We start from the raw sequence: 23,491 nt of genomic DNA, 5'->3' as shown, positions 1-23,491 counted from the left end.
AAGGCATAAATTGTTAATGGTGAGAGTAATTAACCATTGGAACAAATTGCCAAGGTTTGTGGTGGATTCTCCATCACTGACCATTTTAAAATCAAGATTGGATAATTTTCTAAAAGCTCTGCTCTAGAAATTATTTTGAGGAAGTTCTATGGCCTGAGCTATATATTGGAGGTCAGACTAGATGATCACAGGGATCCTGTCTAGCCTTAGAATCTATTAGTTCATGTGGGAAATATAGTCACAGAGGCTTCCTGTTGACTGGAAAAAGCTTACAGGGAGGCTGAATCTTCACTGAATTTTATTTTTAAAACATAATTGTACAACTCCTCTGTTTCTTGCATAGTATTAAGGATAGGGTTTTATGTTCCCATATGAAAGCTGACTATAGATCATTATTTTTCAGTGATGTTCAGATCATGACACAACGTTTACCTGCCAAACCCTGAGAATTTTTTTTTAATAAAGCTGAAAAATCCCCTCTTAATTCTCAGCTGTGTGTGTGGAGGGGGAGAGCAGGGAGGATTGTGTCTTGTGAGGTTTTATATTCCAGTAATTTTTAGTGCGAACAAAACTACCTCTTCCTGCTACTGGTAACACATGCCAAATCCTACACTGAAGACACTCTTCACAGACTTGTTGGATTTTTGTCTTCATTTTGTTTCTTTTCTTTGTGATAGTAATGGAAACGCTGACAAAACATGGATGTGATGCAATGGCAGGTTAAAAAATAATAGACTTTCCAACAGAGGGGCCAGTCCCTGAAATACGTTTAATTCAAGAACCAGGTGTACTACTGGTCTGGGTAGCTTCTGGGCATAGATTTTTAATGTGCATTGAAAAGTTGTCTGTGTTATGTGGCATAATTTTTATGCTTTCACTTCCAGATTCTTGAGAACAGCAGTAAAGTCACTGGGTAAAATACTGCCCCTTTAAAGTCAATGGAAGGTTTTGTCATTGACTTCAGTGCAGTCAGGATTTTACACTGCGGTCCAACTAAGTGCCAGGCTGTGTTCCAGTTTTCCCAGTAGAACCAGATTGTATTGGAGAAAGAAATGTTCATGGAAATGTAACACACATTGCTAGGAAAGCTTGGGGATACAATAAAAACTGTATATAAAAGGGTGATGAATATTAACCCATAATTTGGGCTAGTGAGATCAAAGGATAGAAGCAGAGAGACTTATCAAAAATGTATTTGAAGGAACAGCAGTGGAGCACCTATTCTGTGCACCTGCGAAGGTGTGTTGTAGAGGAGTTCCTCTTCTGTTCCCCCAGCAGATCTTAGCAAGTCTCCCCTTCTGCCAGAATTCCTGGGGGTCTGATTCTGCTCCCTGTGACATTCAGTTGCTCCTGTCAGTTTCAGTAGGAGCAGGCCCTGTGTGTGTGTGTGGGGGGGGAGCTGTTGTTTCCAGAATTTCAGGTGACGGTATGTGAGCATTCTGTGGTTGTAGTTTTTTTTTTATCTCCATCATATTCAGTAGACTTGTGCAGTAGTCTTAATTTAATGAGCTTTAGTTCCCCACCCCAATAACACAACTAACCTATAAACCGTACAATTAGATATATTATGCCCCATCAAATCTTGAGCTGTAACTTGATCATACTGTGGAGAAGAATGGAAGAAAGATCACAAAATCTGAGCTTGGTTCAGAGAGGTCATCTTTAAATTAAATGTTTTATAACTGTTAGTAGTTTTAGGAAGTATAGGGTGGGGAGGCAGGGAATGAATTAAAATAGTTCACTGTAAGTTAACCTGGAAGACTTTAAATCATGAAAATCTGAATTTGAAATGGTTTTTGAGTGACCCCCTTGTTGCAACTGTAATGATAAAGTCATTACCAGTCTTTCCATGCTAAAGATTAGAGTTATAAAATATTTTAATTATATTTTTATTATGTTTTCAATATTTTGTTAGTAATTGTTGTTATTGAATTGAGTCCAGCAGAAAACGTTACTGAAAAACATCAGGAAATTCCTCAATAACACTTGGTAGCTGGTTATTCATAAACATTTCATCTTTTTTTAAAGAACCTTTAAAGTTAAGGGATGAAATTTTGGCCCTATTGAAGGCAATGGGAGCAGAATGAGGATTTTATCCAAGGAGACCGGGTTAATGCAGTTAATTAAGAAATTAAAATCCTGTTTCATGAAATAGTTTATATACTAAAAGCCAGATTCCAGTCATCCCAAAGAGAATGAAAAAAAGGGGTTTTAAGAAGGAATGGTAATTGCTTCGTGGTGGTTGCACTAAATAAATCGGGTTTCTGGGCATCAAGCCATCACAGTGAGAGAGGATTTCTTTGGTGACGTCAATGAAATTCCATATTTAAGGAATAATGTCTCATGATTCTGCCTAAAATGCCAACACAAAACAAAATTGTGTTTCAGTGACATTAAGGAGATTATACTGGCACAAAAATTAGAAGTTGTCAATAAATATTGCAGCATATGTGTTAGGAAACCAAGCCCATTTCTGTGGGTTTTTAAAAAAAAATCTTCCCAGGAGTACTTTTATTACTGTTATGGCTAGTTTATATATAAGAAATATATTTTCAAATTAATACAGTAACTCCTCACTTAACGTCATCCCGTTGTTTCGTTGTTGATCAATTAGGGAACATGCTCGTTTAAAGTTGCGCAATGCTCCCTTTTAACAGTGTTTGGCAGCTGCCTGCTTTGTCCACTGCTTGCAGAAAGAGCAGCCCATTGGAGCTAGGTGGTGGGGGCTTGGCACCAGGGTGGACCGGCAGCCACCCTATCAGCTCCCCTAAGTTCCCTGTACAGCAGCCACCCAGCAGGCTGCCAGTTGCCAGCAGTTCAGCTGTCCCTCCCCACACGGCCCTTTGCAGCTCCTGCCCTCTGCCTTGGAGCTGCTCCCGGGAGCCTCCTGCTTGCTGTGCAGGGAGCGGGGGAAGAGGGGTGCTAATGTCAGGGTGTCCTCTGCTCCCCACTCCTTTACCCCATCTCCACGGAGCAGGGAGGGGACACGACAGGGCTCAGGAAAATGGGATTCGCTTAACATCATTTCGCTTAAAGTAGCATTTTTCAGGAACATAACTACAACCTTAAGCAAGGAATTACTGAATGTGTACATTTTAAAATGCGAATTCAGAAGTGTTCATGTTATATGCCTTGTGAGATATTCCTGATGAGATGCTCCAAAAGGAGTTCATATTCTTTGTTAGATACCCTAGAATAACATGGAAAACACTCCTGAATTCTCTGTAATATAGTATATATTTATTTTATTTATATGGATATATAAAAAAGAATATGATGTAGTCATTACTCAAAGGTTCGCTAGGAAGGCTTTGAGCAGCCCACTACTGTTCTGCGTCCCAATAGCACGCAACATTCCCCTACATACCAGGGGATTTTTTTTAATTTCACTTGCTGCCAAACCCCATTAATATCTGAACTTGTGAAATGACCCAATACCTGCCATCAGAAAAGAAGTCTTGTCACTGTGTGAGCTGAGCATGTAATGGTAAATAGGCCCAATGGCCTGTGATGGGATATTAGATGGGGTGGAATCTGAGTTACCCAGGAAAGAATTTTCTGTAGTATTTGGCTAGTGAGTCTTGCCCATATGCTCAGGGTTTAGCTGATCACCATATTTGGGGTCGGGAGGGAATTTTCCTCCAGGGCAGATTGGAAGAGGCCCTGGAGGTTTTTCGCCTTCCTCTGTAGCATGGGGCACGGGTCACTTGCTGGAGGATTCTCTGCTGCTGGAAGTTTTTAAACCACGATTTGAGGACTTCAGTAGCTCAGACATAGGTGAGAGGTTTTTTGCAGGAGTGGTGGGTGAAATTCTGTGGCCTGCGTTGTGCAGGAGATCAGACTAGATGATCATCATGGTCCATTCTGACCTAAATATCTATGAATCTAAGGGGTTGAAGCCACAAGCACTCACCAGCACCTGAGTTAGGGGTCACCTGAATACCACCTGGAGGCAGTGCCTCCTAAAAGATGGGCTGCTTGCTCACACCTGGGAGAAACCTGCTGAGAGCAGAAGGGCTCTCTGGCAGTACAGCCAGGATGGTGGCAGACTAGAGAAGCTTGCCAGACTTTAGGCAAAGTCCCTCAAAAGAGGGAAGGAAAGAACCCTCTACCAAGGGCACCTGTGCTGCAGCCCCTGGAACAAAGGCTGTAGGAACCCTGGTAACTAGGAGAGAAAAAGATCTAAGCCTGGCAGGGTAGAGGAGGATTATTTATGGTACCCCACTGATCAGGGAAGGAACCTTAGTATCTGGGAACACAACCAAACTTAGACTATGGAACTAGACTGACTTAATAAAACAGATCTAAGAAGGGAAACATAAAATAAACTATTGGGTTCATGTGAATTGATGGAGAACCAGGAGAAGAAACTGAGGTTAGGGTGGCAGTTGCCATGATGTGGGAGTGGCCTGTTCTAACCGTACTCTGCCACAGGCTTGGTGTTTCAGGGTTACTGAATGCTTTCCGCTTCCATTGGGTTTAGGAGTGCTGAGTACCCGCAGCCCGTACTGAATAACTATTTTATGGTTAATATGTAAATAAGGACCTTGTAGTCAAAGCCAATCCAAAGCCTGGTGTAACTCAGTCATACTGGGGAGAGGGATGTACTCCAGTTACAGAGGTGAAATAAAAACTGTGACTATGTATCTCCTGACACCTAATTCCTGGAGTGGTATGGGTGTTCACGTTGGAGGAAACCACCTCCCTGTTTGTTGTCATCTAGTAGATCTGGTGGATAAAGGCCCTCTGAAGGAAGGAAATAGGAGATCCTTGGATTCTGCCAGTATGAGCTGTAGATCAGTAAATCTGGCAAAGCAGGAGGCTCTAGAGTAGTACCACTGTGAAAGATAGCCACTTGTCACTAATTTCTTCCCCGACAGACACATCATCCTGATTTCTAAACTCTGAGGGAAAGTTAAGGGTAGCCCTTTAAAACTATGAGCCATGTTGGCTCTAGAAATTGCCATAACTGGTGTGGGGGGTAAGGGTATTGCAAACACCTGGGGTGAAACACAGTTGAAAACGTTCTAAATGAAATTGAGCAATAGTGCGTGCTTCATCTATTTGTGAGCAAATCCACTGTAATCAGCAAAGCAGTGTACAGCTTTCTGCAGAACGAAAGAATGCTCCTTCTGGCAGTGTGATGCTGCTGCACTTAACAGATTAAGGCAGCATCCTGGCAAAAGTAATCGTCCGGTTTTTAACTGTGATGATGAAGCATGGTTGCATTGGTGAATTTGAGATCATTGACGATCACAGAGCTGGGAAAATTGTTGTTAATCTCACGGGCAGACTGAGCAAGTGTGGTGTGATCAGTCCGAGATTTGATGTTCAGTTGAAGGACCTGGAAAAGTGGGAGAACAACCTTTTGCCGTCACGTCAGTTTGGGTACATAGTGCTGACAACTTCCGCTGGCATCATGGACCATGAGGAAGCAAGGCGAAAATACACAGGAGGCAAAATCCTGGGATTCTTTTTCTAAAACTTGTAAAACTGGCATACTAATTGTTCAAATGCGGGGGGGAGAAACAATTGCTGTGTAGACTTGGAACTAATGCTATATTAGCATCAAAATTCAAGCTATTTGTTTTTAAGGAGTGGCTCCTGTGGCTAGACACTTACTCATTGGCTTTGCACTTAGTCTTCTAGAAACCTACCCTAAATAAAAGGACCAAACAATTATTACTTGAGTAAGTTGCATTAAAATCAAGTAGTAAATCTGTCTTCTGGTCATGTCAAGTTTGACATGTTTTGGAGGAAAGCACAGGCAAGTTTGAAGTCTTGTGTAGGTTTTTAACCTGACCTGTGGCTGCTAATGACACCATTATCCTCATCCTCTCATCCCCACTCTATATACTTTTAATCCATTTATTTATTTTGTTTTTAAAAAAACATATTGGCAGGTTGGGGCTGAACTAAGTAGTAAATTCGGTAAGTTAGTAAACTGCTTCAGTGTTTCACATTGTTATGAGGAGACAACATATTACAGGAATCAGTACATCTATCCTGGCATGGATTATTATGAAGCCCAAGAAAGCTTTGGTTAACTGAAAGGCGCAGCACCATTTTGCATATATCAGACAAGCCTGTGGACACACTGACCTCTTTTAATTCCCTCTTTCTTCACAGCAGGTTTCTTGTTTCATGGGTCTCATTCCCAGGAGTGAAATGATGTCAGCCATTCAGCATTTGGCGTGTGACACAGTGTCACTAGTTCATTCTCAGAAGCTTCATAGTCTTGAAATTCTTTGTGGATAAGTCACTCTTACAATGATATTCAATATGGCTATATTTAGCTGGATAGAATATTGTACCTCACCCCCTTTCCCTGGCTTCTCAAAGAGCTTGTCAGTAGATTCAAATATGGCACACTAGGCTGATTAACTGACTCTGGCTGAGCGAAGATGGAGGGAGCTAAGGGATTAAAACAAAAGCAGGGCGGGAATGGACAAGATTTGTGAGGATAGTGTTTGTTTTTAAAATGAATGGGCATTTATAAGACCATGAAAATACAGGGTTTGTTAGAGGAAAAGAAGTTGAATCTCTTTTTGTATTCTAAAGGATTGCATAAATATTGGTTTTGGCTTTTAGGAAATACTTCATAGTGTGCATTAGTAACAGATGCTTTAGGTTAACAGTAATATGTCAATGAAGATTTTATACGTACTTGGGAGCCTTTGGCATCAGCTGCTGTAACTTCAGCTATTGATAGAGTTAAATCTTAACACTGTATGTGAATATTTTTACAGAGACGGAGCATACGCTGTTTCCTTTTTGACAATGTCATTTTTCTGTAATATACTAACCCAGTGAAGCTCAGCTCATACTTATCTGTTCTTCATAGCTTCTTCGGCACAAGGCAGTTAAGTGAAATGCCTGTGGACCCAAAGAGTCAGTTGCATTTAAGATCTTCCTGGTATATGATTTTTGTGCAACCACTGAACTACACCACCTGATTCAATCTGCTTGTTTTCTTTTAAGTCTATTGCAGCCAGGGAGGTGGCAGTAAAAGGAAACATCTACAGTTATGCTGTTACCTGCACGCTCTAGGGCAGCAGTTCTCAAACTTTAGCAACCCGAGGACACCCATTTTCATTTAAAATTTTTCAGGGACCCCAAACCCCCCCGCTCAGCCCTTGCCCTGCCCCTTCTCTGAGGCCCCACCCCTGCTCACTCCATCCCCCACTCCCTCCCTCTCCCCCACCCTCGCTCACTTTCACCAGGCTGGGGCAGGGAGTTGGGGTGCAGGCTCTGGGAGGGTGTGTGGGTGCAGGAAGGGGTGAGGTGCGGGTTCTGGGAGGGAATTTAGATGTGGGAGGGGGCGAGGGGTGTGGACTCCAGGAGGGAGTTTGGGTGTGGGCTCTGGGCTGGGGCAGGGGGCTGGGGTGAGGGAGGTAGCGCTTACCTCGGGCGTTTCCCAACTGGCACATCCTTCTGGCAGAGGCTTCTAGGCAGGGGAGGGCAGGGGGTCTCCTCGCACTGCCCCAGCCTGCGGGCACCGCCCCCGCAGCTCCCATTGGCTGCAATTCCTGGCCAATGGGACCTGCGGAGTCAGAACTCGGGGCGGGGGCAGCACGGGGAGACCCCTTTGCCCCACCCCCTGGGGCCGCAGTGACATTGCCTATCCTGGAAGCAGCTGGCACGGAGCCAAGTGCCCTGCTCCTACCCCTCCCTCCCAGCACCTCCTTCACAGCAGTTCCCCAGCATGAAGGAGGCACTGGGAGGAAAGGGGAGGAGTTTCTCAGTGGGATCCGCGGACCCCCTGAAGTACCCTTGGGGACCCCCAAGGGTCCATTGACCTCAGTTTGAGAAATGCTGCTCTAGGGCATCAACCATTACCCTTCCATAGCTCAAGACATAGCCTTACACTCTGTGGGTTTGCAGGGTCTTTTACCAGTGAAAGAGCCTTACACAGTGATATCCTAAATCTCTATTAACAAACACCAAAACAGAATGTACCCGCTAAACATACAATGCTCACCACTCCCAATAACTTTTCTTACTGGCCAGTCAGGATCAGGTCATCTGGGGACTTCAGCTTCTGCACAATATAGTTGTCAGGGTGTTGAGATCTGGCAGCTCTGATCTTGAGCTGAGTTGGTTCCAAAGAACTTTCTTTTGGACCCCAGTTTATATAGTGAAACTTGAGTCCTGCTTAGCTATACCTTAATCAATCATTTTACTAAAGTATTACAAAATAATTCCTTGACTAATCCTAGCATATTGCAAAACAATTCTTCAACCAATCATACCCATCACCTTAGTTGATTTATACCTTGAAAAATTAGTTACATAACAGAAACAATCAAAGAACCAGGCAGAAGCCATAGAGATAAACAATAGAAAAGTAGGGACCATAAAGGCAAAAGAATAAAGTAGTAGAGATTTCACACCCACAACTGTTAAGTGATTCCTTGCCAGACAGAATGCTATCAAACAAAGTTTTTTTTAAACATCTTAAGATTTGTTTCTTTATCTGGTGATTGGTGGGTGCTATTAGGGCAGGATCTCCTTCTTAGCAGCCCAGTATTACATTATTTTACTGTAATTTAGAAGGAATGTGAGGATGTGACTTCCTGCTTCTTGGCTCCTGGCTGCTGCTCTCCTAATATGGCTGCAGAAGAAGGCCTCAGACCTTACAGTGCAGAAAAGGAAAAAACCATGTATGATGTGACAGTTGAGTTCAGCCCTATGCAAGACACAGAAGGTAGTCCCTAACATGTAATCGAAATAGACAACATAAACACATTGTGATATCCAGAGGATGGGTCTATCTTTAGGTCATTGTTTACCCCCCGAAAAAAGTCTTGGTAATGGATGAAAGTGGTTTTTGCTGTGTACATTTTCAGTAAATAACCCTTCACTCATTCCTGTGGAATTGTTGACATACTTTCACCAACTTAACAAGGTTTAAATTGGCATCAGGGACCCAATTCTTCCTTTGGTGGCTTCACTGGAATAGCTGGAATGTAAATGAGGGCAGAATTTGGCCCCATGAGTGTTACCTTTGGTCAAAGCATGCTCTACTCCTGAGAGCATTCTGTGCCAAAAATTAAAAATTCTGCTAATTTCATTTGTCAAATAAATGTAGAGGTTCCAGCATGGCATTGGGGAGCACAGGCCACTGGCTGCACAGAGGTTGGAGATCACAGTGCAGCTTCTGTCCCCCCGCCCCAGGACACGGACTCAGCTGTGAGACTGCGCCCAACCCTGGTACAGCACAAGGACTGACCCTGCCCCAGAAACACCCCATGGCCCTACCCCTCAATGCCAGGTTCACCAGGTGTGGGCAGGCAGGCTCAGCAGGACAGGATCCAAGTGTGGAGGGGCTTAGTGTGGGGGGATCCAGGTATGGGTTGAGAAGGTTCTGTGGGGGGCAGTCTGGATGCTGGTGGCTCAGTGGGGGATCCGGGGCCAGGGGGGAAATCTGGATGCGCAGGGGCTTGTTGGATTGTTCTGGATGCAATGGTAATGGGACTCTGCGGGGGAGTCCAGGTGAAGATGGTTGGGGCTCGGTGGAGTGGGATCTGGGTGTGGGTAGCTCAGTGGGGTGGTCCAGGTGCAGGGAGAGTGGGGCTTGGGGATGGAGGTGATTCTGGGTGTGTGGAGGGGATGAGGCTCAGTGGGAAGGTTTGGGTATGAGGGGGTCTGGATGCATGGGGGTTGGGCGGATGGGGGAGCAGCTCCCTGTACAGTGATCCCTCCCACTGCAGCTGAGGAGCAAGGGATGCAGGAAGCATAGGGGGAGGTGGGGAAGTTTGCAGCACTTCCTACAGCCAGGGGAGAAATCTAGGGGTGGGTCTGACATGGTCCTGAAAGCCATGCAGGGGAAGAGGAAGTCCCGTCTTCCCCAGCCCAGCTGGGACTAGCAGCCCAGTGCAGGGTAGGAGCCACCAATCTGGTCTTCCCTAGTCGCGCCCCTTGCCCCAGAGTGATTTACCTCTCTGCTGGCTGCCCTGGGCACCCGAAACATACTGCTTGGGGAGGGTCGCATGATGGTTCTTGTGGCTTCCCTTTGCATCCCTGTCAGAAAGTCATTTTTCTGCAGGGAAGCAATCAAATCTGTGGAGGACGTAAATTCTGCACATGTACAGTGGTGCAGAATTCGCTCAGGAGTAATGCTACCCTCTTCTTTGTGGATCTTGGTGCTCCCTTTTCTATCAAGTACTGGTGTAGCAGACATAACTTTTCTGAAATTTCATTAATGAAACCTACCTGTCTAGATCTCTGCAGGAAACTTTAGGTGAGCATGCTAATGGAGTTTGGGCACATAAAAGAAATATGATTGTCAAAAGGAAGCCTACAAATGGTTTTTCAAGAACATTTGTAATAAAATTCTCCTGTAAAGGGAAAGGAGAGGAGAGGTATTGAACCACGAGGAGATGGTGCAGATCAGATCCTCAGTAGGTGTAAATCAACATAGCTCCACCGACTTCAGTGGCTTTATTGCAATGCATTCACTTTGGAGCTGATACCACAGCAAAGCAAATTTACTTATGAAGCCCTAGTGGTATATACAGTACCAACATTATCAAACCACAATCTCTCCACTGCCGAGAAGAACGTTAAACATGCAGAAACAAAGCAGAACTTCACTAATTCAAACTCTGTTAATCTGTGTACTTCGTATTTCATGCAGAAAAGAACTCTTTCCAACTCCCACTTTCCAGCAAACACTATATAGCAGAGTTAAGTTACTAAATTTATCATTAAAAAAATGCACTTATGACTGTATTATGAAATATTCTTTCACATATTTAAACTACAGTTGTAAAAATAGTTTAATAAAGAACATTTGTTGGACAACATCCTTGCACTTTTTATTTTTATTCATTTTATTCTCTTAATTTGCCAACTTCAGTAGTTTGAGGGGTCTCTGTGTTACTTCTGTAAATCCAGCACATTTTAAAGGTTTCATTTTTCATGATCGGAGGCATCTAGCTGTCCTCTTCTGTCTCCCTGTCCTTTTTGCCTTTCCCATGTTTTAAATATGGACCTTTTTCCTGTTCCCTATTTAGGTACTGCTATGTGGATATTTGTTAGCAATGACTGATGTGGAATCTACATATGCAGATTTTATTGCTTCAGGAAGAACAGGTAGAAGAAATGCGCTACATGATATCCTGGTGTCCTCTACAAGTGGGAACTCTAGTGAACTATCTCTAAAGTTATCAGAACTTGATATAAACAAAAGAGGTAAGCACTTGTATTCTTTTATTTCAGCTGTTTACAAAAAAGAAAACGGAAGAAATGAGTACTTTAGTAAATCTGGTTGGCGCACACACACACTGCTCCCCATGGGTGAATGGATAAACTCCAGCCCTTCATCTGATGTTGCAGAATCAGTGGGTTTTGCTACTCATACAGAAGCTCAGATTTAAAAATGGCTTCTCTTCCCAAACTCGACACACAACCGAAATGAGTAGTGATTTTCTACAGTGCGTTGGAGCTGGTGACCTATATAAGGGTTTTGCTTACAGAAGATCAAATAGTCTTTCCATTGTGAAAAAATAAGAAGGTTAAAAGTCAGTTCAGAAGGTAACTGTAAATGCCTTTATGGTTGGTTTTTAATGTGGGGTTTTGTGTTTTTGTTTTTGCGGGGAGGCTTCGTCTCCAGTGTTTGGTTATACACCCACTCTTGCCTCATTGGAGGCTATGGGGTAGGCTAGTGGACACAGCCTAGGAGCCAGACATGCCTGAGTTGTTCAGTTGTGTATGTTTGTCTTTGTGTTTTTTAGTCTTGGCTCTGCTATTAGTACAGTGTGCGGGCTTGCACCAACTCATTTACGCTTTCTCTCTGCTTTTCCAACTGTATACTGGGAATAAGACATTCCTATCTAAAAGATTATTGTGAGCAGTAATTACTATTTGTACAGCAGTTAAAAGACAGTGATACTCATGTGATTATTCTTGTTTTGTTTTATTTGAAGCTTCTTTTTCTATTGACACACACACACACCCACACCCTGTAGTAAATACTGACATTTCTTTCCTTTGCTTCTAATAGCCCTGACATAAACCTATACTTGCTCCATCTGCAGCAGATTGTTTGGCCCTAATTGGAGGAGAAGACAATGGGTCTCAGAAAGGACAGGCCAGTGGCAAGCAGTAGCTTGAAGGGCCCCACATGCTGTTTCAGTGGGAACAGAGAGATTTGACAGTTTCTCTCTCCACTGAACAGATCGGCATAGAGACTGTGGAGTTTGTTTGTTTGTCTTCCTGGACTTGTGTAAAAAGCCATCTTGTATCCTTAGTAGATCCACCTCCAATGCAATCGCCATATACAGCCTTCTGGGGCTGTATACTCAAAATTCCTACAGCTAAGATTCAACTTCTCCCCTTAAACTGTCTTCCTACCATAAATTTACATTTTACAAAACTGCAATTACACAGTCAAACTTCAGTGTTTTGACTACGTTCAGTATCTCTTAATGATGAAGGAGCAATTACTAGCTAGAGTGACTTTTGTGATCATTCAAAGGAATTTGATTTAATTCGTGTTAGCATATTTATCACGTAGATACAGTAGGCTTTGCTGTGATGAGAAGGAGACTTAAGATCCTGAATCTTCATAAACCCTGGGAATGGCTAAATAATGATTAGCCTAAATTTGATACATGTTTCAAGATTATATTTAATTTGTCTGAGACCTCTCTTGCAGCTTATGTAAATGCTAATAATTTCAGACAAGTTTTCAGAGCAGCCCATAAAATCTTATAAGGTTAACAAGGTACATGGAAATGCCATCCTACCTCCTCTTAACAATATATCCAACTATGTAGTTTAACCTTCCGGATTGGGAATGGTCTGGATTTTTTTGGAGCGTTGTTCTCTGCCCCCCCCCCCCCAACTGATTTTACAAAGTGAATGTAGTTCTTTTAAAGGTGCCAAATCAAAAGTCTCAAACTGAGGTCTTCTGCAGTGTCCCTAGCACTGTTACACCAATGGCAGAAAAGGATGCCCCACCAAACCTGTGTCAGGGTAAGAGAGTAGATCACTCTCCAGGCCTGTCCTGTACCTGGTGCTGCTTGCCAGTTTTGGCAGCTTTCTGATGTAGACACCTGTTGGTGAGGAACAGACTGACGTTGCCAATGTACGTGCTGCCAAAAAGGTGTCAGACTATTTGTGCTGAACGGTGCTCTTATTAGTTAAATTACACCAATATAGTGACAAACTCAACTAAGTTGGTAGGTCCAAAATTTGACTCTCATCTTCTACTTCATATTTGTTTGCAAAAGTGCACATAATTATGTATAAGGCTATTCCTTCAAAACAAGTACTCCAGTACTCTCTAGTCAAAATAAATCAGCTGTAATGAGCAACTTCCTAGTGGGCATATTTAATGAATAGTGTATTTAAAATAAATACATACTGTCCTTTTTTGCAGCAATGTGACTTTTATTCCTGTGGGAGAATTGCTTTTCAGATTGGATAAGTATGGAAACCACAACAGGAAACTTGAGATATCTGTGCCCTCTGTAATGGCTGACAACAGAGAGCAGGGTTTTATACTTGTGTACTCTTAGAGAAGTTGTTAGCTCAGCAGCTAAGCTTTCACCTTGTCAAAATAGATGATGAAACCCAATTTGAAGCATTTGTTTAATTCAGAATTCAGTACAGACTAGCCCAGCGCCTGATTTAGCAAAAGTGACCCATATACCAAGGTTAAAAAGTAGAGTGAGGGATGTTGGTTTATGAGATTAGATGGATACAAATTGCTCAAGGGGAAAAAAGTTATAGGTACAGTATATGCAGTTTTGTCAGAGAGAGTAGGGAATAGAATTGGCAGGTGAGAAGTTGAGAGGGATGCCTCCTTGTGAAAACTGAGAGGGTCCAGGCATCTCAGAGTAAAGCAAGACTGTTGATTTAGGCAGAGCAATACAGAATTGGAATGATAGCTTAAGTTTGGATCAGTAAAAATGAGTAGAGGAGAAGATAAATTTTGATAGGATTAAGTCAGTGATATAACCTCTGGGAGAGTTAATGGACCATAAAAGACCAAGAATATCTGGAAGGGAAAATAAATTAGAGATTGATCAGAGAGGTCATTGGCAGTAATATTTAAAGTATTTCTAGTGTTGCCAACTCTCACAATTTTATGGCAAGTCTTGTGATATTTCATTTCTTAAAACCCACCTGCTGGAATCAAAACATTGCATGAGAATCTCTGCAAATGTGTGTTTTGTTTTTTGTTTTGTTTTTTTTCAAATAAGATTCTAGCCCTTATGGTTTCAGGAAAAAAGCTTGAAAACGTGGCCCAAGAGCACCGTGGAACCTCAGGTTGTTTCTATTTACTTTCTGGTTTTTAACATTTATTTTTAAGCCAATCATGATTTTTGGATGTAATACCATATTTCACTCAATGAGTCTCAGAGCAAATGTCAGTGGCGGCAAATGCAAGACAACTGGTGTTATAGATTGGTCAGTGATGGAATGACTTGAGAAGAATCCTTAAAGGAAAGTTCACTCCTGGAGCCTTAACATTGCACTGTGCTCCGGAATCATATGCAGGAAGCTATTCCTCACCACAATTCTCCCTGCAGGTCAAGAGAAATATTAAAGCTCCAGAACTGTTCACTGTGTGTGGAGTGGGATGAGCCAGAGAGGGCACTGAAAATCAGATTTTACAGTCACTTTTGTCAATATATATACTAGAGTGTTCAAAAAGATAAATGGGAGGCTTTGAGGCAAGGAAAAAGTTCAGAGCTTTCAGCTGGGAAGAGGAGACTTACTTTATCTTCAAGTAGGAGGTGTCCATATGCAAATAGAATCCCTATTAATTGTTTGGTCATTGATAATGGTGGGTTAGGGAAGAGCGGACTGCAGGATCTGAGGAATTGGTGCAATGCAGATACTGGCAGGTGTTCGGAGAAAAAGGATGGCAACAAAAAGTATTTTTTAAAAAGTATTATCTATAAGTCAGCCCGTAATTAATAGAATAAGCATCAGTGTTAGTGAATGCATCCAAATAGCAACCTCCCATGCGTTACCTTTGGTCAGGTTGGTAATTATCATTATTGTAAATTTTCTTATCAACAGGAAGTTATGAAAAGTTCACCCTTAATAGCTGATGCTCTGCATGAACTTGGTATTTTATTTATTTGTGCTGTGCCACTGCATATTCATAGAGAAGTGAATGGTTTCATGAGTGGGTGTGTGCATGAAGATACAGTTGCAGATATTCAGTGTCACTTGAATTAATAAAAGATTATGCATAGATGGTTAAACCACAATATTTTTTTTACCTTACTATGTTCAAATAGTGGAACGGCCTACAAAATAGTCACAGGGTGTACTGTAATGTAATGCCCTGCTGGCTGTGTGTGGCACTGCAGGCACTCCCTTCCTCAGTTTCCTCCCCGCTAGAGTTTGTGGCTCAGCCCTCGGGCTGGCTCACTCTGAGTTCAATCCCCTTTTGAAGTAATAAGTCCAAACAAAAGTCCCAAAGAAACAAAAGGATTCTTCTGGCCTTCAGGGCTTCTCCAATGCCCTGCCTCTGGGCCCTGTTCCCAGTCCCTTCTGCGTTTTTGTGTGTGTGTGTCTGTCTCTCTCTCTGGGATAGATCCCCAACTTCCAGGCTCCTTCTCTGGAAGTCCCCTCAGTCTCCTGCAGACTCTCACTTTGGGCCTTCCATAGAAGTCTGTCTACTATCTGTTGTTCCTCTTTACTCCGGTATAGAGCCCTGCAGTACCCAGCCTCCTGCAGACCCTGGCTCTCTGCCTCCCACAGAAGGCTTCCCGCCCACTGTGTTTAACTCCCTAAACAGAGCTTTGTCAGTCTTCTAATAAGGCCCAGGTGTCCATAAACTACCACCTGACCCTCCTTAGCCCCCAGGCTGGAAAGCACCTAATTAATTATGGCACAGATGTTACTGGCCCATTTCCCCTTAAAGGGGCCATCACCCTGTGATAAATGAAGGGCGGCGGGGGTCACTCCCTTTTATGGACGGACAGCCAGCCATTTAGTTATAAAGTCCCTCTTGGTGGCTGTTCTCTTCTCGCTTTACCTCTAAAGGGTTAAAAACTCTCCCTGGCTAGATAAAAGAAAAGGAGTGGGCACCTGACCAAAAGAGCCAATGGAAAGGCTAGAACTTTTTAAAATTGGGGGAAAAAGCTTTCCCTTTGTGTGCTGTTGTTGTTCTCCAGGAAAGAGGGGAACAGGGAGCAGTTGTGCTATAAGCAGCTTTAAGCCAGGTATGATCATAGATCATCAGATCATACCTAGAACACTTACTTGGAACCCCCAAATGTGTGAGTAGATCAGGAATGTTTAGAAAGATGCAATTACGTTTATTTCTGTTTATTTCTTAGGGCTAGTGGACTCTTCTGTGCTAAACCCAAATGCTTTTGTTTTGCTGTAACCTTTAAGCTGGACCTCAAGAAAGTTATTGTTGATGTTTAATTTTTGTAAGTGGGTTTTTTAAATCTAGCAAAAGCCTAAGTTCCAGATGTGTATTCTTTCTTTTTGTTTTTAATAAAATTTACCTTTTTAAAAACAGGATTGGATTTTTGGTGTTCCAAGAGGTTTGTGCATGTTTTTTTTAATTAGCTGGTGGCAACAGCTGATTTCTTTGTTTTCCTTTCTCTGCTCTTCTCTGGGGGGGAGGGGGGTGAAAGGGCTTGAGGGTATCCCACAGGAAGGAATTCCCAAGTGCGCCTTTCTGGGTTTCAAAGGGGTTTTGCATTTGAGTGGTGAGAATGTTTACCAAGCCAAAGTCAGAGAAAAGCTGTAACCTTGGGAGTTTAATACAAGCCTGGAGTGGCATGTATTAATTTTTAAAATCCTTGTGTGCCCCCACCTTTGCACTCGAAGTGCCAGAGTGAGGAATCAACCTTGACACACCCTGTGACAATGTTTAGATGTTTGAGGCCATAAGGCCTTATGATCCTCTAATCTGACCTAAGCATGACTTGGGCTATAGAATTTCACCCAGTAATTCATGCATCGAGCCCTATAATTTATGCTGTAATTCAATCTTTAGAGTACAAGTGACAAATAATCCACCACTTTGCTTGGTAAATTGTTTCAGTGGTTAACTACCTTCTTATTCCAAACTGAATTTGTCTAGCTTCAACTTCCAACCATTGGATCTTGTTATCTAGCAGCTAAAAGAGCCCTTTCCTATCAGATGTGTTTTGCTCTTGTAGGTACTTATAGGCCATTATGAAGTCACCTCTTAACCTTCTTTTAGATTAACTAAATTGACTGAACTCCTTAAGTCTATCACTGTAAGACATATTTTCCAGTCTGCAAATCATTCGTGTGGCTTATAATGAGACAGTAGAAGTAGTGGCATATGTGGAGTAGAAGCAGAAGTAGAAGCAGAAGTAGTGGCATATGTGGAGTGTGGTCCGTGGAGAAAGTACTACACATAGTGAATTAATTTAAAAAATAATTTTACCTCTATTGTTTAATATGGTACTTTTCTACCATAATTGTATAGCCCACCAGAGAGCTGTATTTAGGCACAGTACAAACAATGATTTTCTTATATAGTCAAATTAACATGGTAAAGAAACCTGGAAAACTGTTAACATCTTTGTTTTAGTAATCTTAATGTTACTTGCAATGATAGACTATAACTGTTCAGCCAGAAACAGGTTTGTCAACATGTCTTTAAATATGCAGTCTTGATATTTCATCAATATAGGGTATCGTTAAAGCGTATTTGAATTAAATGCACCATTATTTTGTCAACATCGTAGTTCTCCTTTTGACTTTATTTCTCAGATATCTTCTGACACTTCTTAAATTTTGAGAGACCATGGGGGTGAGGCAGTATCCTTTTATTGGACCAACTTCTGAAAGCTTGTCTCTTTTACCAATAGAAGTTGGAGCAATAAAAGATATTACCACACCTATCTTATCTCTCCAATATCCTGGGACCAACACAGCTACAATAACACTGCAAAATTCTTAAATTTGGCAAAGGATAAAATTTTATTCCAGGAGCAAAATACAGATCTAGAATGGATCAGTCTGAAAACCGGTTAGTTTTTTCCCCAGTCATTCCCCTCCTTTGTTTGTTCCTTGCAGAAGGCGAAGGAGATGCACAAAGAAACCCAACTGAACAAGCAGGGGAGGCCCAGGGGGAAGCAGCGAAACAAGAAAGCTGACATCCAACTTTGACCGACAGGAGCAGCTGCTGGATGTTTGCAGACTGCAGGAGTTTACTGGAACAAATTTGTTTCCATGAGCAAGCTGGTGGAAAAGAAAATGGATGCATTTCACTGCTGGAACCTGCTCAACATAATGCTAAAAATGGGGACACAGGCTGTGACAGCAGACAGAATTTGTTCTACCTCTGTCATTAGCAATGGTTGAAACGTTATTAATCGTGGGACATTGTCATCGGATGGATCTTTTCATAACAACCACTTGATGGGAATGCTTGTAGAAAGTAGAACAAAATAGATAATTCTTGTAGCAAATGGTCTTTGAACCATCAGAGGATTTAATTGTGTTCTGTGGCAAAGGTTTGAGTGATCCTCAGAGTTTAAAATTCTCTGGCCAAAGTGATCACCTAGTAAAAGAACTGTGTAGAAAGCACTGGTTTTAGAACTCTGCATCTGTGATTTACAGCTCTGTTATTTACAATGTTTTGTATTGTACTACTTAGACGCTCCACCCTGCCCTGTCTCAAATGCTTATGAAGAATATTTCTGTTACTGTGAATTTTTCTATCACTTGTTTGAAAGGGCTGTTTTTTTGCATAATGTGGTGGTGTGCACATGACAAATTAAAATGTCAACTGCTAAATTGATTATGCCTAAAACTATTGACTCATCAGCACTCCAGTTTATTACTAGATGAGCCTTCAGAGTGATTCACTAATGTGAATATTCCCTCAGTTCGGTATGTCTTGTATCTGTGGTACAGTTCAGCCACTTGACTGTAGTTCGTTGCAGATCCGGGATTCAAACTGAATCTTTACATTTTGTTTTTTCCCCTATATTTTTTTCTTGGATTTATAAATCTTTCTCTGGGCTTTTTTAAAAAAGAAGAGAAAGTCCAAACATTTTATTATTGTTGTTTTAGAGTAAATGTATAACCTGTATGGTTTGAAAAACATTGATTTGAAAATAATGAAGCCCATGGTGCTGGTGAAGCTGTGGTTCCTGCTGTTAAACCTAGCTGTTGTCTACATGAGAGAAATTGACCAGCCTGACTGTTCCAGAACAACTGTTCCGGAATAACTATTCTGATATAATTGAAGCTATTCTGGAATAACTCCCCTCTGTGGACTTTCATTCCAGAATTAAAAGTCATTTTATTCAAAAATAACTCCTCTGCTTTTGTGAGAAGATTAATTATTTATTTTGGAAGAAAGTCACTCTGACTCCAGAATAATACGTCCACCTGGGTAAATTACTTTGGAATAACTATTCTAGAATAAGATATTCTGCAGTAGCTATGATGGTCAATTTTCCCTGGGCAAAAAAGGCCAGAGATTTACCCTAGTGCTTAGTCTTGGGGCAATCCCATGTCTCCCTGATCTAGGTGAGTGAGAAGAATGACTACTACTGTGGCACCTGCATTTGCACCAATCACAGGGTAAAAAGAGAAGCTTTTTTTTTTTAATAGGTGGTGATGTCACATTTTTTCCTTTTGTTTCAAATGTTATGCACTTTTTAATGTTTGTAAATTCTTACTGATTACTAGTGTGATTGCTTTCTGGTATATTACTCATCAGTTAATGAAACATTATTTACTGTTACGGCCACGGCTGTTGTTTCTACAATATGTATCATGATACTTGTCACATGGAATTTTTTGTGAGATGTGTAAACTCTCTGATCGGTATTATGAGCTCATTTATTAGTGTTAATAAATAACAAACCAGCAGTTTGCCTGTGGTTCATTAGCACAGTCTGGCCCCTTTTACCTCCTGTTGTCTGGAAGTTGGATATCTGGCTGTCAAACTCGTAGCATTTCTGGTGCCTGCAGGAGTAGCCTGTTTTCTTTCAAGCTAACTGCTGATAAACTCATACTAATTGTGCCTTGATTGGTTTCCCTTGGCGTTCCTTTGAAGAAAACTAAATTGTCGTTCAAAGGTTTCCCCTCATTTCTGCATCAAGACTTGAAATTCGGAGGGGGGAGCATGATTTTCCACTGTGGCATGAAACAGTTAACGTCATCCCAGCACTAACAGTGCAAAGAAGTAAGACTCTCTAGTTCCCAACAAAACATCATTTTGCTATTCCCTTCCTCCAGATTTACAGCTGTGTTGGATATTTGCTAGGAAAATGACATCAAGGAGTACCAGCAGGAATAAATAAATATAATGCATTAGCCCAAGTGTTTTGTCCTTGCTTATTTTCTCCATTTTTTCCCCCCATCTCAGTATGTTTTCCTTCTTCAGTCTCCTATTTCATGGACTAGAATTCCATTTTCTCCTTCCATCTCTAATTCGTATTTGTTCTTTCCCCTTTATTTATTCCCGTCTTGCTGTGCTTCCTATGCTCATCTTTCTTAAGGGAAAAGTGGTACCTTTCTTGTTTTTCTAAGAACCCAGTTCTGCTGCTTCTACGCTGAGATGGCACTGTACTATGTTTTATCGCAAGAACTCTACATATAAGTTGCTTCTCTCTCTAGCATCAGAGTGCCTCAGTTCAAGTTTCCACTTAACTTGAGGAAGGGTGGCAGAATTGGGCCCTAAATATGCAATTCCATCACTTCTTGGCTGTCTCTAAATCCCCACTGCCCTATCCTCTGTCCTTTACCTTTCCCCATGCCTTATTGTCTCATCTCTTGTGGGAAAAGTCCTAGTGAGTTTGGGAATTTTAATCCAATATGATTCTATAGAAATTACTCTAAAAACCTAAAGGATGTAACCAACATGGACTTAATAGGGTGACTTAAAAATTCTGTAGAATGGCTACAACTGTTAAGGTGGGCTATTCCGGGGGCTCTTTTTTCATAGTGTTCCCTTCCCTTATCCCCTCACATTTCTGTCCTTCACACTCTTCCCCATATTGTCTTTGTTGGTCCTATTAACAAATGGAATACTACATTTAGTGGTGGCTGAAGTTGTAGCAGGACATGATGTAGCTACCAAAACCTTTAAAAGCATGGAAATCAGAAATTAAGGGAAACACTTGTGCATTCCTTTCCACCTTCGTCTTGCCTATGCTATTGATAACACACTCTATAAGGCTTTCACTTCCATCTGCAACAGATACCAGAAAAACAGTAAGAACCCTTACTACATCATACTTGCACTCTAATGTCAAATCTTAGCAATGATCCTTGAATGCTTTTAAATCAACAGATCAGCACATCTGACTTGCACACATTCCATGCATCTGAATAGTCATGCCATAAGTATGCTAGGGGCACTGTTGCAGGCAATGGGAAGGTGGAAAGGAATGAATAAGTCTTTCCTCTAACTTATTTCTATGCTTTTAAGTTTCTGTGTAGGTGGAGTATGTTCTGCCACAAAGGACGCATCCCACGGTGTTTTAGATTTCTTGCAAAAGAAGAACAAACGAAAGTGAGACAATCCACCAGGAATAAAATGCCCAAAATGGGTGATTTTAAAACTCTTCAATATTCTCATGGTATCAATTCCTTTTTCATCAAACCAGCATGAAAATACTGCTCAAAGTTTCTATTCTATATTTTGGTGTTTGCCATTTCAGTGAGACTGTCACAAAATAAAGACTTAAAGCTCCTGTTAAAAGTGAACTCTGTAACACCACAGTAACTATGGTGCAGCCACTGTTTCACCTTGACATTGGTCCCATGTGTTCTGCCTCCCTTACCTGGGTATGCTGCATTAAGGTTTCTGGCCCTTTTTTTGCTCCCTTGTTCTGTTCTATTATGTTCTCCTTCCTGTCTTTTGGTTTTGTTTTTTCCATGATTCCCCCATCTCCCTCTGAAATAGGAATCTGTGATGCATTGGTAGAGATGGGGGCTGGATGACTTGACTGGTCTCTTTTTAAACTGATTCTCCACCTTCTTTGTAGTGGGAGGAGAATGCTGTACTAGCTCCTTCTTGTGGCCTGTACACCAGGAGACATGCTTTGACGTTTCCCCACAGGGTGTGGATATGAAGGAGCTGGGACTCAGGGGAGCATGAGGTCAAGTAATAGATGCTGTGGTCACCAAATAGCACACACCAGCAGCTGGTAGGAGGGCAGCTCCTCTTAATGATATCCTTATTAGGGCCTTATGCAGAAAATGATATTCTCCAGAGGCATAGTGGATAGTTAGTGTGAGAGACTGACAAAACCGTGTAGTATCCTGAACAAAACTTAAGGAATTAAGATAAACTTTAGTGAGATAAGTTAGCCCTTATTGAATAAGGCAGTGGTTCTCAACCAGGGGTATGTTTGTCCCTGGGGGTGTGCAAAGGTCTTCCAAGGGATACATCAACTTATCTAGATATTTACCTAGTTTTACAACAGGCTACATATAAAGCACTAGTGAAGTCAGTATAAACAAACATTTTATACAATTACTTTATACTGCTCTATGTACTATACACTGAAATGTAAGTCCAATATTTATGTTCCAATCTATTTATTTTGGAATTATATGGTTAAAAATGAGAAAGTAAGTAATTTTTCAGTAATAGTGTGACACTTGTATTTTTATATCTGATTTTCTAGTTTTATGTGAGGTGAAACTTGAGGGTACACAAGACAGATGAGACTCCTGAAAGGGCTACAGTAGTCTGGAAAGGTTGAGAGCCACTGGTATAAGGATTAACACCTTCAGGGTACATCATATTCAAAATCCAATTGTGTATGTGGTGTATGTGTTTTCACCTTCTCTAGTAGGGAGGGGGATGCTAATGAACTTCCTCCATTAGCAGGCTTTAAAGCTACCCTTTGGGGAGATGCATATTTATTTGTTCAAACTGGATTCTCCGGAGACCAACAGCCAAAGAAAAGACTTTTAGATACAAGCCTAGGTTGTAAACTGACTCGAGGCCGCCTTCTTGATCCAGCAAATAGACAGGACCCTGGGACCACAGAGGCCTTCAATTTTTTTAAGAGGATTGGAAGGACTTGGCCTACTGAGGCTTGTTGTATTCATTTAGTTGGAATAAGCAGGCCAAAGGTGTTAACGTAAACCAGTCGCTCTCCAACAATAAACAGGGTTAAACAAAGTCTGGGGTTTGGTTTACAGAGACTTCAGCCTGCTTAGTACTATGGCAAACACACCATTAAAAATCCCTTTAACCTTGTATTAAAGATACTAAGTGTTCCATCTTTTCTGTATTTGAAAGGCTTTAATTTTAACAGTTCTCATGTCCTTTAGTTTTGACCGTCTCTTAGTTGGTATCAAAGATGGTAACAACTCTCAGGGGAAAAGAAGAAGGTGAGATGAGGAGTTGCTGCTGCTGCTGCTGTTAAAGTCTGCTCCTGTTTAATCCGAGATGGTGTTTGGGATTCAGCTGGAGCCAGTGGAAGTGGCAAAGTTATCTGAGTCCCTCTCTTTGGCATGGTCTGGTTCGAACTCATCTCAGAATTAGAATGACGAA

General features: G+C 41.7%; 1 protein-coding gene across 2 annotated transcripts in view; it reads left to right on the top strand.

Annotated features, from left to right (window-relative positions):
• The window catches only part of PKIA (cAMP-dependent protein kinase inhibitor alpha), a 68,525-nt gene extending 48,245 nt beyond the window's left edge, over positions 1-20,280 (top strand). For both annotated transcript variants that reach the window (XM_073329380.1, XM_073329381.1), the window contains exons 2-3: positions 11,019-11,196; positions 18,037-20,280. In XM_073329380.1, coding sequence (XP_073185481.1) covers positions 11,046-11,196; positions 18,037-18,116 — 231 coding nt within the window. In that variant the 5' untranslated portion in view covers positions 11,019-11,045 and the 3' untranslated portion in view covers positions 18,117-20,280. The remainder of the gene's footprint in view (positions 1-11,018; positions 11,197-18,036) is intronic.
• The last annotated feature ends 3,211 nt before the right edge of the window (positions 20,281-23,491 follow it).

This window comes from Lepidochelys kempii, chromosome 2 (genome assembly GCF_965140265.1).
Source record: "Lepidochelys kempii isolate rLepKem1 chromosome 2, rLepKem1.hap2, whole genome shotgun sequence".
NCBI classification, from domain to species: domain Eukaryota; kingdom Metazoa; phylum Chordata; order Testudines; family Cheloniidae; genus Lepidochelys; species Lepidochelys kempii.
This window is presented reverse-complemented; position numbering and strand designations above follow the sequence as displayed.